At 33.7% G+C, this 17767-nt stretch overlaps 1 protein-coding gene across 2 annotated transcripts in view; it reads right to left on the bottom strand.

The window, feature by feature from the left end:
- LOC118195288 (glutamate rich 3-like) overlaps positions 1-17767 on the bottom strand; it is a 97978-nt gene that overhangs the window by 8281 nt on the left and 71930 nt on the right. For both annotated transcript variants that reach the window (XM_085807382.1, XM_085807383.1), the window contains exon 10: positions 8238-8439. In XM_085807382.1, the coding sequence (XP_085663508.1) occupies positions 8238-8439 (202 nt within the window). The remainder of the gene's footprint in view (positions 1-8237; positions 8440-17767) is intronic.

The following is a 17767-nucleotide window of genomic DNA, read 5'->3' as shown; positions in this document are numbered from 1 at the left end:
GGTGCAACAAGAGAATAGTTATGACACAGAGGACGCATGTGGATTATTTTTTACGTTGTAGAATTATCGGCCGCCTGGAATGTGGGCGTACTCAGATGGAAGTAACCGAGAAACATGGAATAGCCCAAAGTGTCATATCTAGACTTTGGTAACGATTCCAGAATGATTTACCAAATGAAGGAAACTGAGCACAGCATCAGATCTGTCTCGTCAGCTATCTTCAGCCATACGGCAGTTTCAAGGGAAACCGTGTAACGACGTTTGGGGCAGATTGGTCTATATCAGAGATCGCCAAACCGTCGATCGCGAGCTACTAGTAGTTCACGGGACATTTTCAGTAGATCGCGTTAATGCTCCAGTTGGCTAACCTTGATTCCTCCACTAAGTTGACGCTGATGACAAAAACTGCTTATTTCTCCCGCGCAAGTGCCATTGTAAACCTCATCTTATAGTTGATTGTATAAGCAATAGGCTGTGCACGTTATGTTTTCTGGGTGTATATTAGACATTTGCTTACTTGGATAGTCTGATTCACGCATTGGTACTAAGCTACGTATTTTCTAGTGATGGCGTATTCTAGCAAAATGCAGAAAACTTATCACTTTTATTCGGAATGGGAAATCGATTACTTCTTTACCCAGGTAAAGGGCAAAAGTGTGTGTTCATTGTACTATGCAAATGTATCAGTTGAGAAAAAAAGTAATGTTGAACGTCACTTCAAAACCATTCACGCAGGGACTGAAAAGGTTTTCCCACTGAATTCTGCTCTAAGGAAAGAAAAAGTAAGGCAGCTAAGCCCTAAACGTAATGACCAACAATCAACTTTTTAAAAATCGTTTAACGAGATTAAAACAGCAACTGAGGCGTCATTCCAAGTTCAAATATTATTACACAGAATATAAAACCATACGAAGATTGTGAAATAAACAAATTTGCACTTTTAGAAGCTGCAGATGCATTACTTGAGAGTTTCAAAAATAACTGAGATAATACATGCTATTAAATCAGCACAGCTTTCTGCAAATACAGTAATGAGAAGGGTTGAGGATATGAGTTCTGACGTTACCTCACAACTTAAAACTGACATTGATCGCTCCAGCTATTTCTCCTTGCAACTTGACGAATCGACTGATATAGTCGATGCAGCTCAGTTGGCCGTTTTTGCAAGAATGGTTTTTGATAATTTCGAAATAGGAGACGAGCTAGTAAAGATTATATTGTGAACAGGACGCACTAAAGGCCAGGGCATATTTTTAGCAGTTAAAGATCTTATAAACTCTGAAAATATTCATATAAATAAGTTGTAGGCTTAGCAACTGAATGGAGCTCCTGCGGTGATAGGCAGAGAAAAGGGATTCATAAACTTGTGTTGTAAAAACAACATCAAACAACATCTTCCCGAAATTTGTGTCTTACCATTGTGTAATACACCAGGAGTCATTTTGTGGAAAGTTTTCAAGTATGAGCAATGTAATGAAAACAGTCATAAATTGTGAACAAAGTTAAAGCACATGCAATTCAGAGACGTTTGTTCAGAGCACTGACTGATGAACTAGATTGCCAGTATCCTGATCTACTGCTTCATACGGAAGTTCGTTTGTTGAGTAGAGATATATGTTTTACAATATTTTCAAGAGTTGTTTCCTGTCTTAGGAGAATTTTTGAAAGTACGAGAGGAATCCTTTGGTGAATTAAAAGATCCGGTTTGGCTGCAGGCTTTGCTTTTCTGACAGACATCACCGAAAAGTTAAATATCTTTAATTTGCAGCTTCAAGGTAAGGATAAATATATTGTTGGAACAATTTTAGTTGTTGCTTTATTCTGGGGGGAAAAAAACTGGAACTGTGGGGGAAAATATCATCCAAGGTGAATACAAACACTTTGCCCGTTTGACAAGCAAGGGTCATTAATGCCTCCTTACGCCAGCGAATAATACGTTGAAATTATTTCAGATTCGAAAGTGAATTCAACAAATGCTTCAAAGATTTCAAAAGGATTTTCATTGTTGCACAAAATGGTGGCGTGGTGTATTTAATTATGGCAAAGCACACTAGGGCTATCTGCCTAAAGGGAGGGATGCCTTCGTGGAGGACTTTCTAAGGGAAACTGGCTCGTATACACGTTACACATGGGGGAAAACCACGAAAACACCCATGCAGCCAGCCCGTTCGCGGGATTCGAACCTTGGACCGAACTACCAGTGTTCAGCGACTTTACCGCTCGGCCGCTGGTGGGCTGTTGCACAGAATGTCAAATCGCTTTTTATAGAGATTGATGCTGAAGAGTTCTCTACTTGTGTCATGGAACATTTTGATTTTCAAGAAGACAATACTGCAGTGGAGCTGGAACTGATTGATTTTTAAAATAATTTATCTATAAAATAGCTTTCTTCAAGCTCTGAAAACATTTGGCCTCTTGTTCCTAAAACAAAATACCCAATTTCGGTCCAGGTTTGTCTCAAAGTGAAGGCAATGTGTGGGATTTCTCTTTCCATAGTGAAATTTATTAAAATGTCTTCTGTACTTATGTACAGAAAATGAAGACTCACTGATGAACACTTGGACAACTGCATTCGAATGGCAACCACTACCTACTCTCCCAATATTAAAAAACTTATTGAGGACAATCTGACTACATTTCAATTTCTTTATTAGGTACAATTCAATTTAAGTTTTTTGTTATATAAATTAAATTGATTTTACATTTACTAGAAATAGAACTTTACAGGCAAATAAACAAATGTAAGATTTTTTAAAAAATGTTAGTAGTCTTTTGGTTGGTAGCTCACAGTAGAATTTTAAAATGGTACAGTAGCTCAGAAACGTCATAAATTTGGTGACCACTGGTCTATATGCTCTCAGGCCTGTCAGATGTGTTCCGGTCACGGCAGCTCACTGTTGCCAGCAGTTAGCCTGGAGGAGAGAACATGCAATGTGGACATAGTCACAGTGGGCTTGTGTGATGTTTTCCGATGAGTCCACGTTTAGATTGCAGTCTGATTCACGTCGGACGTTCATATGCAGAACTCCAGGTAACCGCTACCACAAAGACAAAAATATTGAACGACACCGTTACTTTGGTCCAGGATTGCTCGTTTGAGGTGGAATTATACTGAACTCCATAACAGATCTGCGTGTTCAGATCGAAACCATGACAGGCCCAATTTATCGGGACTCCATTCTGGAACAACATGTATGTTTGTTTAGGAGTGCCATGGGCGCAGAGTTTGTGTTTATGGATGACAACGCTCGTCCTTACCGTAGAAACATTGTAAAGAAATTCCTTCAATCTGAGGATATCACCAGTATGGAATGGCCAGCATTCTAACCTGACTTGAATTCAATAAAGCATGCGAGAGAAATGCTTGGCTGATGAACCGCAGTTCGTCAAGCATTTCCTACATGTGTACAGGAACTTCCAGAGCATTGCTTGTGAGTGGAGTAATCTTCCTCAAAATGAGCTCAATAATTTTATACTCAGCATGCCTAGCCGTGTTACAGACTGTATTTCATCGTCTGCGTGACATACAATGTATTAACCATCATATTTGTAGAGACATTAGGTTAATTAGAAAAGCCGGAGAGATGAAAAATTAGCAATTGCCTTCGCAAGGAATCGAACCACGGACCACTGGAATACCGGCCCATCGTGGAGAACCACTACATCACGAAAGCACGCTAGGAAGGCGGGAAAAATACCTTATATACCAACCGTGTAATATTAAGTTTTATATTGGAGATATCTTTTGTAATTGTTCCCGGGAGCAAAAATTGTAGTTTTTATGAATGATATCAAACACACACCATCTTTTTTATGTTCTTTATCTTTTGTTTAATAAGAAGGCACGTTTGTTTTGTTTCTGAACCTTTATTTGTCGGAGCTGGCATTATGCTTAATTTATGGGCATGAGTGTATTATGCAAAGCTATCTAAGGGCTTCATCGGAAGACATACGACAAAGCACACCAGGACTATCTGTCACGGTACAGACGATTTCAGGAATGAATTTCATCACAAAATTAGGAATTCATGAAGTTGTTTATTCTATTTGCCGTTTTGGGAAATCAAGAGCAATAGCCATGCCGTCAATTCATTTCGTCGCTCAGAGGGAAATCTAGAAAAATTATTTGTGTTTTATGCTCTAATATCATAAAGAATTTTTTTAAAATAATACAATTAAAATTTATCCGCAACTTTTACTTTGGCAAAGCATTCGAGGGCTATCTCACTAAGGGATGCCTTCGCGCAGGACTTCAAAGCAAAACTGGCTCATATACACGTTACACATGGGGAAAGCCACGAAAATGCGCATGCAGACAGCCTGTTCGCCGAGATTTGAACCCCAAATCGAACTACCAGTGTTCAGCAACTTTACTACTCGGCCAGTGGTGGACTCACTACATCGGAGTTTTCGTGTTTTTTTTACAATGTGTAATGAAAAAACGAACCAGTTTGCAAAATACACTAAAGCTAACTACCTAAGGGTTGGCATGCCTTCATTGAGAATGTTCTAATGGAATTCACTCATATTCATGTAATACATGGAGAAAACCATGAAAAACAATCATGCAGCAAGACTGTTTCCCCTGGGTTTGATTCCAGAATGAATACCAGTATTTAGCAGTCTTTAACAGCTCTTTAATTGAAGAAACAGTATGGTTAGTTAGTTTTAAGTGACCTCTGACATTTATTTATACTTTGAGAATTACTATTCACTTGCAGAAGTAGTAGCCATGAGAAGGTTGACTGTGACTGAGTTGTCTCGACCTATTTCTTCCTCAACAGTTAGTTCCATTTATTACGATGCAAACGTTGTTTACAACTGCTATCATCGCATTAGTAGGAATAAAATATTCAGAGACAAATGACTAGTCTCAGATAAATAAAAGTCTTCATCCTGATCTCAGGCAGATAGTCCTCGTGTGCTTCGCCATAATCTAAATAAATTAAACCAATTATAAAAAAAAAATTAAAAAAAAATAAGAGCGAGTTTTAAGTGATTATCATCGTCTCCGTTATTCTTCATCTTACACTATCCTCAAAAACAGAAGCCACCATACATGATTTGTTGAACTGCTAATCATTTGAATATTCTCCCAAACATTGCATCATTTCATCATGCAGATTTCTGTGCAGTCGGATGCTTCATTTCATGGTGCACTTTCAATGACAGCAGTGTACTCAGTGCTGCATTTATCGCTGATCTTTAGCCGAGACAGCGTGAGTATAACGATCTGTTCATTACATAATAGAGATTAAATCTGTTTAACTTTTGTTACGAAATGAAGTACATGTAATTTTAGCATATGTTTATTTTTGTATGTTTTGCAATTTTTTATATTTGTCAAAATACAGTTTTATGGTGGGGGGAGTAGTATTTTGAAATTTTAAGTGCGTTACAAAAGTAACTGGCGCTTAGTGTAAAATTGCACTGGGGCGCCAATAACTCTCGAGTCGACACTGAACACGTGAGTGAATAATTTTGTCCTCTTACTCTAGCTTTAAATAACAGAAAGAATAAGGAAAATCCAAAGCATTGCATGTTACACTTCATAAAAGTGAGCCATCATATACAAGCATTTATTATTTTAGTAAAAAATGTAAATATCTAAAAAAGTTTCTCTTGATTGGTTAAATTCTTCACGGAAAAGAAAGTATCTGTTTTAAGTGAGTACAGAAATGATATAAATGGCATGTTGCCTACATGCAGCTTGGTATTCTTTGAACAAACGAAAAAATAATCTACATAAAATGCTAATAATTACAATCAGTAAAATAATTTTTTTAAATTTATTTCTTATGGCATATTACAAGACAACTAAACATCAAATAAAATACAAAACAAAGAGGAGAAAAATGACATAAGTTTATCTATAAACTCAGAGTGCTCCTCGCTACTCAGTAAGCACTTTCAAATCGAAATACGAAGACGGGCAGGGCATTTGCGGAGATGTGACAAGTTTATGTCTTCCTTAAGATTGCATAAGGGGTACAGAGAGTCAGGAGCAACACTGATGTGTTTTAAGTGCTTAGGAAGGCAATCATGGCCTTCTTTCTAGGCCATTCGGATACTTCACGAATCTATCTAACCATGATTTATTTCTATTTCTAGCTACGAGTTCTTAGAAAAAGGAGTTCTTGACACCTTTCCTAACAAATGACTGAATGGAGTCTTAGGAAACACTTGGTTGTTTTATTTGAAGAACAGAATCTCCCTTCTTAGCCAAAAAATCGGCGGCTTCATTACCCTGAACTCATGGAGGTAAGAAAGGAAGGGAGTGGCCAACCGGCACTAGAAGTGAAGCACTGCTTCGAAGCTTCGGTCACCAGATGGGGTGTTCTTTGTTTACATTCAGAAGCTCGCTTGACAGTGTTCTGATAGTATTTCGACACACGACAGTCGAAAAAGAGACACTTTCGCATGAAAGAAACATTCATAGTGGGATGGATAATAGCAATTTGTATAGTTTAGTGACATTTACGCAAAAATCACAGCTTGGTTATTTTTCGATAACTAACAACAGCGATTTTGATTATGAATTTGTTTTATAAAATTCTAAGCTGCTGAGCTACAAAAATATAAATTTTAACAAAAATGTTATGCTTAAAGAATGAAAAATACCTTACGGTAGATTTAAAATTGTATACGTCTTTCGATATCCTTGATAGAGTATTCGTTACTTTTATTTTATGTTTCAAATGCCAAAATGTTTTAAATAAAATAAATTTTTTCACATCCATATGTTATTGTCACATGTACCTTTAAAAATTTTTTAGAGGAGAGGCTTTACTGCTGCTCATTTTAAACTCATCAATTTAATTTTATATATCTAAAAAATAATCCCTTTGGGCACGTTTTACTTATTTGGGTTAATAAAAAATAAAAATATAGTGAATGCACAGAAATTAAAGATTTGCACATGCCGGAAATGAAAAATATGAAATATGTATGGGTATTTATGCATGTGCTTGCAAAATGCACGTAGCTGCCTTTACAAACTACATAAATATTCATTAAATTATTTATAAATGTATTTGAAATGAAGAATTTATTCATTTATAAACAACTGTGAAGAAATCTAATTATTAAATGTATCTAATTTATAATGATTATAAATGTTATCTAAATATATAATAACCTTAATATTGAATTGTAAACATAAATTGAAATTCTGTTAAAAGGCATTGTAAAGCAAACGCTATGAGATGCGGACTTAAGAAAGTAATAAAGAGTTTTGGAATATGTATTGTTGAAATTAATGGTAAAAAAAAAATCTGATAAGTATAATTAAAAGAATTACCCCCCTTACATTTTATAATAACTCAGTTACAAGTTTTAAATAATACTTAAAAAAATCCTTATTTTATTCCCTTTCAGAAATGTTCAGAGAAAGTTAAGTACTATTTAAAGTATTTCGTTAATTTCTAATAATTCTCTAATTTAAAATGAACCAAATAGAGCATTAATTATAAATTGACTTATATTTTTCGATTTAAAAGATGCCTCAGGAAGCTAAAAAATCCTGTCATATTTGAGAAAGTATTTTAGGAAAGAGCTGTATAAATAGAAAAGAAATAATGCATAATTTTAATAATACAATAAACTTTGTTCTTAATTTTTGTAATCCTTAACCGAATCAAATTGAATGACCTTAATTTTTTTTTCTAATGTAGTTAACGAAAATTTGTGAAAATATTTCAAATTAAACCATTCTGAGCAAACTGTTCTGTGAAAAGTATAGCACTTAATTCCGTTCAGAATGAAATGTTGTTTAAAAATGTATTCTTTTCATATACTTAGGACTCTGAAGTGTTGTAGAAAAAGAAAATATATACATTTATATGCATATTTACGACGTAATTACAAAATATTTACATCCGATCACGTCAAAACCCATTGAACTTAATGGTAAATGACCCAATGTTTTGGTCACTAGTGCTTCAGAGCAGGGTATGGGAAAAACCGGTTTAGGGCCACTCCATCTTACTTCCTACCTCCATGCCCTGAACTCCATGGGCAGGAATCCATTGTAATACAACCTCTTTGTCATTACTTATGAGCCAATTAGGAAGATCCAAACAGTAAACAAGAATACGAGTGAAAAATCATTCTGTCAGTAGCTTGAAGGGGTGCTCTAGAATCTAATAAGAAGACCATCCTTGAAAAAATGGATTTAAAATAGATTCTTATAAGTTTAAAATGACTTTATTACTGCTATTTTGATAAGCTACTCTTACCGTGGGATTCTTTATCATCAGAATCAGTGTTTGTTTCTTCAAGTATATCTCCATCTACGCTTTGGGTTGCAAACTCTGGATGATTGGAATCTGATAAAGCATCTAGTTTCTCTTCGATTTCTTCATCTTCACTTTCAGGAATATTTAGAGATTTGTGACTAGCATCATTTTCAGCACTTGAGAAACTATCTGCAGGTACCTTCTAAATAAAAATGATGATTTTGAAAATTGTCATTTTTGAAAATTGTGAATTGTATTTCATTTGCAATTTTCAGATATCAAAGGAATTTTAAATTTACAATCTATAAAAATACATTCTAACCAACCAATAGGTGCTGTGCATCTGGATGCAGTGCTGCTACCTATACATGGATTCCAGCTAAATATCGAATGCTGTTCTGTATTTCATTGAATGATTTTATTCACTTGGCTGTTATTTTCAACAGGTGTAGATCAAATCAAATATATGCATAGGATTTAATTTATTAGGGATTGGATGAAATTAGTTTTATTTCAAACAGAGCGTACATTTTAAAAGAAAAAGACAGGGGAACGCTGATTTAAAATACAGAAAATGTGAAATAATAATAATAAATACAAAAAATATAGAAGTAAAATTTTAAAGAAAGGAAAAGAAAAATATTAATAATAAAAATGTGATACAAAGCGTGAAGGAAACATTTCACTATTACTTTAATTATGGAATTTTAATGCACAGTTTTCATTCCAATATTTGATGAGAGAATTTCTCGGAACATACATAAAAGATTACACTCAGTATTAGTTTTAGTACATGGGAGTTATTAAAAATAAAATTGTTCACTGCAGAAGTTGATAAGAAATTAATCTACCTTTCAGTTAGAGCAGAACTCTATTTATCTGAACTAATTTGAGCAGATGTATTTTGGACACACGTTTAGGGTAACCTACGATTAGGGCTATTTTCAAAAGAACCAGATACAGCATATTTTTATACACATGATTTTCCCTAACAATGTTATTTTTGAAAATATACTGTGTTTAAAACTTATAAATTTTCATTTTAAATACATTCTTTTCTTACTCGAATTCTATTAAAGAAATAATATGCTTCCATAATTACAAAAATACTAAATTTTTACGACAGAACTCTGATAAGCAGCACTTCGTGACATTTCTGCTATTATCTTGCATGGCAAAAATTCATTTGGGATGCACAGCGTGATTAGAAGATTTTTTAAATGCCTCATTGAAACTTTTGATGCTTCTGATTGCATTCACTGTCAAAAATAACTTTCGGAAACACCACAAATTTTAATTGATGCGAATCATCAATGATCATAAATAGCTGAAAGTCGTCTTCGGTTATATTTCACAATCTACTGTTTTTGCATGCAAATTGAATACTCTCACTGGTGTGATTTCCAAGGCTTATTTCAGGCATATGTTAGAGGTAGAAATCCAAAATAAAGGAAAGAAATAATCAAAAATACATTCATAAAGTTTTACATTATTATTTCACAGCATCTCATTACTGCTATAAATGTTTATAGAAATACAAGTTCACAATCAAGATAACTAAAAAAAAATTGCAGCCATTTCTAGCAAAATATATTCTCTTCTAAATCAAAACCAAATGGCTTGCACTACCACACATGGGCAATTCATAATAACAGCGTCGATGAGTGCTGTGGTTTGGTCAGCTTGTAGCAATCCCTTGTTTACATTATAAATCATCTATCCATTTCTTAATAACAAGAAAACAAACAAATATAAAACAAGAAAAATTCATAAAAGAACTCAAACTAGCGGGTTCAACGTGACTATTCTTGGTTTTATCAATTCAGTCTCTGTATATTTCACCATTTCTGTTATCAGTATTTAGAGTATTACCTCTCAAAATTTTATTGATGTGCGTAAAGAGTTTTAGGAATAAATATTTTTTAAACCAGTTTCAGCGAAGCTTCAGAATGATAATTACTGGTAATGATTATTTATAAATCTTAACTTTCCTTTTGGCTTTGTTTATGAAAGAAGTTTCTACGGAATTTTTCGCTTGATTTTTTTTTACAATCAATATTGATTATTATGGACTAAAAGGCTGATTCAGAGAGAAACAGCAGCATTGTTTTGTCACTATGAAACTGCTCCCTGGCAAGAGCTACGATTTCTGTAAGAAATAAAGAAGTATCAGATTTGCATTCTATTTGAAATTAATTACAAATTTCCAAGGAACTCTAAGAAACACAGACATCCTTTTTTTAAGTTTTCAAGAAATAAATTGTCAATCCATTGATGTTGGGAGGGGAGCTCTCTAAAATTCAAAATATATGATCATCAGGTTTCGCTAATATTTCAATACGATTCTGTTCATTTATTTTTCCCTTCTAAAAATGAATTCTTTACCATGAAAAGCATGAGGGTCCTCCTCCCCTTCACCACTATTTTGGTCACCAATAAACATCACGTTTCTTTGCAAATGCATAAATGCAACAGCGTTCATAATTCATAACAATTTGAAAGCTCACAACACCACCTCACTTTCAGGAGGAAGCATTTTCAGAAATATGAAATTAATAATAATTTTAAAAAAATCTAAAACCTTTCAGATTTTACATTACGCCTAAACGGGCGTTTTTTAACGTTTTTTTTTTGTTACCTTTATTTATTAAATATCATGTTCTTTGCACTTAATCCATAAAAATCAATTCAACAGCAATAACGCGAAATAATTTTAAAGTGAGCATATCTTTAGAATTTCTGATACACAGTCTCGCACGCTGGCAATTAATGTTTTTTTTTTTTTTTTTTTTTTTTTTTTAACAGTATTGCCATTGCTCGCTTTGAAACCTTTGAGTTTGCTAATCAGAAGTTCGTTAAAGTGTTACAAAATATGAAATCGATAATAAAACAAATTCCAAATTTGGGCTTCAAGATGCCCATATTCGGTGGAGGATTACGTTATTCAAAATTTGATGGCAAAATTCAAAATTTGATGCGAGAAACATACATATTTATGCATATTCTTCATTATTTAATTTAAGTATATAACACACGGCGATAATATTTGGTGGCAAATATTTGAAAAGTGAAACACACATTTAAAGTTTTTGATGCAAAATGTCAAAATGAAATTATTCGCCCTTTGGTCTAACAATACAAAAATAAGGAATATGGAGTATTGGATTTCAGTACTGGTGTTAAATTATGAGCAAGTTTGCCCTAGAAAGATAGCATATTCTGCACAGTATTTTGTGTGTTAATTTGAATTAAAGCATGATGTAATGCATTTATCTTAGACAAATTCCAAAATAAAGGCATTACATTTTGGGTATAGCGTATTGAAAAGTAACAGAAATCTACTTATATTAGGGCAAAGTACAGCTCTACAGAATTTTTATCTCTCCTATATTCACATTTTTATTCATCTTTCTGTTTAGCAATTCTCTATAAAATACTTCTGCACAAAAGTTGAAGAGAAAGACATGATCATTATTATTGTAGTATTAGTAATAATAACAATAATTATGAATATTACTGCTATTATTGTAATGATAATAATTACATTTTACTGTTTAATTAATGTAATGGTTGAGCAACTTGGAAAGTTAATAGTTTATCAGCAGTAGGATTAAAATTTATTAGGAGAAATAAAGTTTAAACCACAATGTTTAACAATTCTGTAGGTTATTTTCTTTCACTTCTTTTGTTTTATTGCTCTTTAGTTTTCTGAACTGATTCATTAAAACCTGGTTCCATTAAATATGATGTTGTGATTTATTTTAATACTTTATTTTGTATTTATTAAGATGAAGTACAGAGTTTGGTGCTTTTCTGTTCATAATATGTTGAACCTGTTGGATAAACTGCATCTAATTTTATATCATTATAAAATTATTACAAATACTTTGCTTTCTTTATATTCTCTTTTTGTGTAAAAGCTCTTTCTTTGTCTGTTTTAAGTTTAATGCAATGGCAATTCCATGGCAATTTAAATGTGTCTAAGGCTGGTATACTACGTAACTTTGGGAAACACTGGTCTAGATGTATGTTTGTTGAATTCTTAATCCATGTTTAATGTAATTTATCTTTCCTTATCACATTTTATATTCAATTTTTGCTTAATAACTTACAATTTAGACTGTAGTTTAATCATTTACTTTCAGTGCAATGCTGTTAGACTTTTACTGCAATGCCAGGATTAAATCTATTTAAGATTGTAAGTTAGTGTTAAAATATATAACCCTTTCCACTCAAGATTTATGAAGAGATGGAAATGAGTATGGCATAAACTACAGCAGCAAAAACTTAATCCATTATTATTTGGAAACACAAACTTGTAATCTACATTAAGAAAATGGTAAAGGAAATTACAAATTTTTCTCTGAATATTTAAGATGAGTCAGTTTGAATAATTACTAAAGCACACCGACGCCTCATCAAAGTGGACATTTTTGTGTATTACACTAATTGAGAAAAAAAGGAAGTTAAATGAGTTTTCTTTTTGACAATATTTGTAAGGTTTTATTTGAAATTATTTTATCTTAGTTCTTTTACCCACATTCTCAATTAGCAAGCCCTGTGAATTTTTTCAGTAAAACATGCAAAGCTTTGCATTATTTGAGCAGAATGGCAGATTAGGAATTCAGTTTTGGCAGAGCCAAAGCATGAAGAAGAAAGAATGCAGTTAGCAAAGTATTTTCAGAATTAGGAACAATTCTTAGGACGGCAGCTGCTCAAAGACAGTATGCGAGTAGCATTCATTTCATTTGGTATGAGGAAATCAGTTAGGTTGTTACGATTCAGAGTCCTTTCCATTGCAATAAACTAAGTTATACATAAGAGAAATGTATGCAAGAATTAGCTACTTGTTCTTTATTGTAGATATAATTAAGAGCATTATTAGTCTATTAAACCTTTCTGGATGGTATCCCAATCTCCAGCCCTGTCACTTTGACATGGTATGCTGAGCTTTCATGATGTTTCCACAGGATGGTGGGTACTCGCTCGCTAACACTAATTTTGCTAAAAAATATTTTTATTTCAATTAACTCAGTTTTTTTTTTCAGATATTACAGAAAATGTGTCTACTTTTATGTTTGGTGAATTGTAGAATTAAATACATATAATGTTTGAAGCTGTAATCATATACACTGACTACCAATAAGTATTTGGACACCTGTGATAGAAAAGGAAAACTAATTTTATTCAACATCAATAGTTGGTAGAACCTCCACGAGAGGTAATTACAGCGTGGACCCTCCGAGGCATACTTTCCACAAGTCTTTGTATGACAGCTAGTGGTATTTTCTTCCACTCTGCTTGGAGAAGACATAGAAGTTCCTTCACCGATTTTGCACGGGTAGGGCACCCCTGAATTCGGTGCTGCAACTCGTTCCAGAGGTTCTCGATAGGGTTCAGGTCTGGACTCTGGGCAGGCCAGTGCATTCGATGAACTCCATTGGCACCATTCCAAGCCATGGTTAACGTCGAAACATGACAACTGGCATTGTCGTCCTGAAATTAACAGGGGTCCAACCCGTAAAACTGCCACAACGTAGGAAGCACATTGTCATCCAAAAGAGTGCAGTAGGCATCGGAGTTGAGCTTACCATGAATGGGGACCAAGGGTCCCAGCCCATACCAGGAGAAACACCCCCAGACCATAATTCCACCTCCACCGAACTTGACTGTTGGCACAGTGCATTCTGGCAGGAGACGTTCTCCAGATAGACGCCAAACCCAGAACCTGCCATCCGAATGGTAAAGGGTGAACCTTGATTCGTCACTCCAAAGAACCCGTTTCCACTGATCTACGGTCCAATTTCGATGTGCTTTGCACCACATTAACCGAGCAGTGCAGTTGGACTTTGTGATCAAAGGCTTATGGACAGCAGCACGACCATGAAAACCAAGCAGATGTGTTTCCTTACGTATGATATTCATTGAAACAATACTCCCGGATGCCTGTTGAAACTCCTCGCAGATGAGGGCCATCGGTTGGGTGCTGTTCTTCTGAATTTCTCTGGACAGCACTCTTCGATCTCTATCTCCCAGTTTGGTTGGTCTGCCGACTCGGGGCACATTCCGACAATCACCGCTCACCTTAAACTTCTTAATCACATAGGCCACTGTCGATTTTGGGTACTTCAGATCGCTAGATATGTCCCTTAAGGATTGGCCACATTTGTGATATCCTATAATTATACCTTTCTCGAAATCAGAGAGCTCCGAACTGCGAGGCATCTTGCATGCGATTAAAGCCGATGCTGTTTCCTACACGATATACACCGGCGGAGTCCGTGAAATACCTTAGGACCGCAGATATCGTCATTTTCATAGATGTCCAAATACTTATTGGTAGTCAGTGTACAAGGTGGTTAAAATTAAAACACCCTTACTATGAGCTCTCTATACATCGAACTACTGAGTGTAAAGACCCCAAAAATTGTTTCACATACTATTCAAGACATGAGGAAATGGATTATGTGGGAAAAAATTAGTTTCAGAAACACCGATAGCTGGCAGCGTACAACAGAACATATGCTGAAAAGACATTTGTATATACATAAAAACTCTGCATGTATACACAAATATCCCCCCATTTTATAAAAGTTCCTTTTATAAAATTTCACTCTTATGAAAGATCTATACAGTCAAAAATCTTTAATCCGGACGTCCATAATCCGGAATGATCTATAATCCGGACCTCAAAGCTACAAACTTTCTGCGCATGTGCATAATACGTTTATGCATGCACGTTTAATGTATAACGGACGGTATAAGCTAAGCTAAAATTATCTAATTATCTATTTCAATTAATGTTGCAGATTGCGTTGTTCCTTAATCTTCTAATTGGATCCGGCTTATTATTTTTTGCAGACTGTTAGAGCAATTTTATAAAAGTAAGCTTGAACTTTCAATTATGTCAAACAGAATTTCCGATTCTGGAGCTATCAAAGGATCTACAAAGCGAAAGCATGTTTCGATGTCCATCAAACAAAAAGTGGAATTGCTGCAAAAAATGGATAAAGGCATATCCTTTGATTCTCTGATCATTCCGAAATACGTTTATCAATTTCACGCTGCTCTGCGGGGCGGAGGGGGGAACGATGCGGCGCGAAATGAACTGGAAGTTGATCTGTCAGCACTATCTTTATCTTCAGGGCAGATGTTTTTATTTTATTCGGCTTATAATTCCTTAATAAATGTAGTAATGTTAGTAGTAGTAATGTAGTAGTAATGTTAAATCATATTAAAGACAGAGCACATCTCGATGTGCTCTGTCTTTGATATGATTTAAATAAAATTCCTCGTCATTATAAATATCACGAATACACATCAAATAGTTTTCTGGTTGCAATTTTCTAATTTCGACTATGCGTAATGTATGCTTTTCGCATGTGCGCGTTGAAAGAAATGTTTAATAAAATAAACAAATCTATATGAAGCTTTTTTTTTTTCGTAAAATTTGATACCTTTTAAATCATAATTGCTGTTTATTTCATAAATTACAGTTTCATATTTGTAATTTTATAATTTCTGCATGCCATCTTACCAGATTTAAACTGATGATCTATAATCCGGAATCGCCGAAGTCCCGACGAGTCCGGATTAAAGACTTTTTACTGTATTATTACCTTCAATTTACAACATATATTCAAAGAGGAATTTTGCTATCATGAAAAAGGCTAAAAGTCTGAGTTGGTTTTAAGCAATGATGAAAAAATATAATAGGTCAATTTATGGTTGCTCTGTCTACAAAGAAATGTAAAATACAAACGGTGTGTCAGTCTAAACAGATGAAATAAGAAACTTCAACAGCAAAAAAAAAAAAAAAAAAAAAAAAAAAAAAAACACTGTATACATAATCCTCTCCCTGCCTAATCTCTGTACCTTCCTTATTTTGAAAAGTGAAACTGCACTACATACAAAGTCTGTAATCCGGACTAGTCGGGACTTTGGCGATTCCGAATTAGGGGTTTTTCCGGAATATAGATCATCAATTTAAATTTGATAAGGTGGCATGCAGGAATTATAAAATTAAAAATATGAAACCGTAATTTATGATATAAAATATATGAAACCGTAATTTATGAAATAAAGAGCAATTATGAACTAAAGGGTATCAAAATTTACAAGAAAAAAAAAAGCTTAATATTTATTTGTTTACTTTATTAAACATTCATCACTTTGTCATGATCGTCACTTTTAGCATAACAAACCCTTTTTCTGTTAGTCATTGCAAGTGGGGTGTCGGAATCCACAAAATACTCAAAAAGTTCCTTTTTCTTTTTGCTTATGTCATATACAGTTGACTTTCCAATGTCATACTCCTCGTATAATTTTGAGACAGATATGAATATAATTTTGAGATCTTATCCATTTTTTGTAGTGATTCCACTTTTTGTTTGATGGACATCAAAACATGCTTTCGCTTTGTAGATCCTTCGGCAGCTCCAGAATTTGAAAAACAACATAATCGAAAGTTCAAGCTTACTTTTTATAAAATTGCTCTAACAGTCTACAAATAATAATAAGCCGGATCCAATTAGAAGATTAAGGAACAGCGCAATCTGCAACATTAACTGAAATGCCTTAGATAATTTTAGCCTAGCTTATACCATCCGTTATACATTAAACGTGCAACGCATTATACATTTACGTATGCGCATAAAGTTTGTAGCTTTGAGGTCCAGATTATAGATCATTCTGCATTATGGACATCCAAGTTAGAGACTTTGTACTGTATATTATTTGTATTTAATGTGGGGTCGTATTTGAAATATAAGTGTTATTTTAGATTATATGAACTATTTGGTATTGTTCTATGGGATTCTGGGTAGAATGCTAAAAAAACTCTCATATAAATTAATGGCATAGCTCCTTCCATTTATGTCATTTAGCTAATGGAAGGTTTCAAAGGGGGGAGAGGTACGTACATTAGCAAGCAAAATACCTTATTATAAGAAATACAGCTTTTATCATTGTTTTTTAGCAACTTGAAAATACACTAGCATCTTAATTTTGTATTAGAATAAGTGCCATAAGATAAATTAACTGCCATATTATTATTATTAAAGTGGAAAGAAAATACACATTCATATGTGAAAACTCTAAATACTCAATTATACATATGTGTGTATTTTTTAAGATGCAAAGCAGAATGCCAACAGTGATGGTAGGTGATAACATGACAACATTATAACCAATATAAATAATATTAATTAAATGGATAAGAAACTAATGTTGCAATTTTTTTACTTTACTACTTTATTATGTCATATTCAAATATTATATTAAATGTCAATATTAGTCAATATTAAATATGTTGATTAAATATATTTGATATAAGTTATATTGTTTAATATAATAAGTTATATTAAATGACATATTGTTATCACTTTCCAATTTAAACACAAAGCATATAGAAATATCACAGTGCAATAAAATTATCTTTTACTGAAAACTGCTGACTTAATTTCAAACACCATGAAATAATTTACAATGAGGTTAACTAACAATGGCTGATAATAAGGAGAGAATTATCA

This window comes from Stegodyphus dumicola, chromosome X1, assembly GCF_044657685.1.
Source record: "Stegodyphus dumicola isolate Sdum_Otavi_A_Nest chromosome X1, ASM4465768v1".
Lineage (NCBI taxonomy): Eukaryota > Metazoa > Arthropoda > Arachnida > Araneae > Eresidae > Stegodyphus > Stegodyphus dumicola.
Note: the sequence above shows the minus strand (reverse complement) of the source record. Positions and strands in the feature narration are given on the sequence as shown.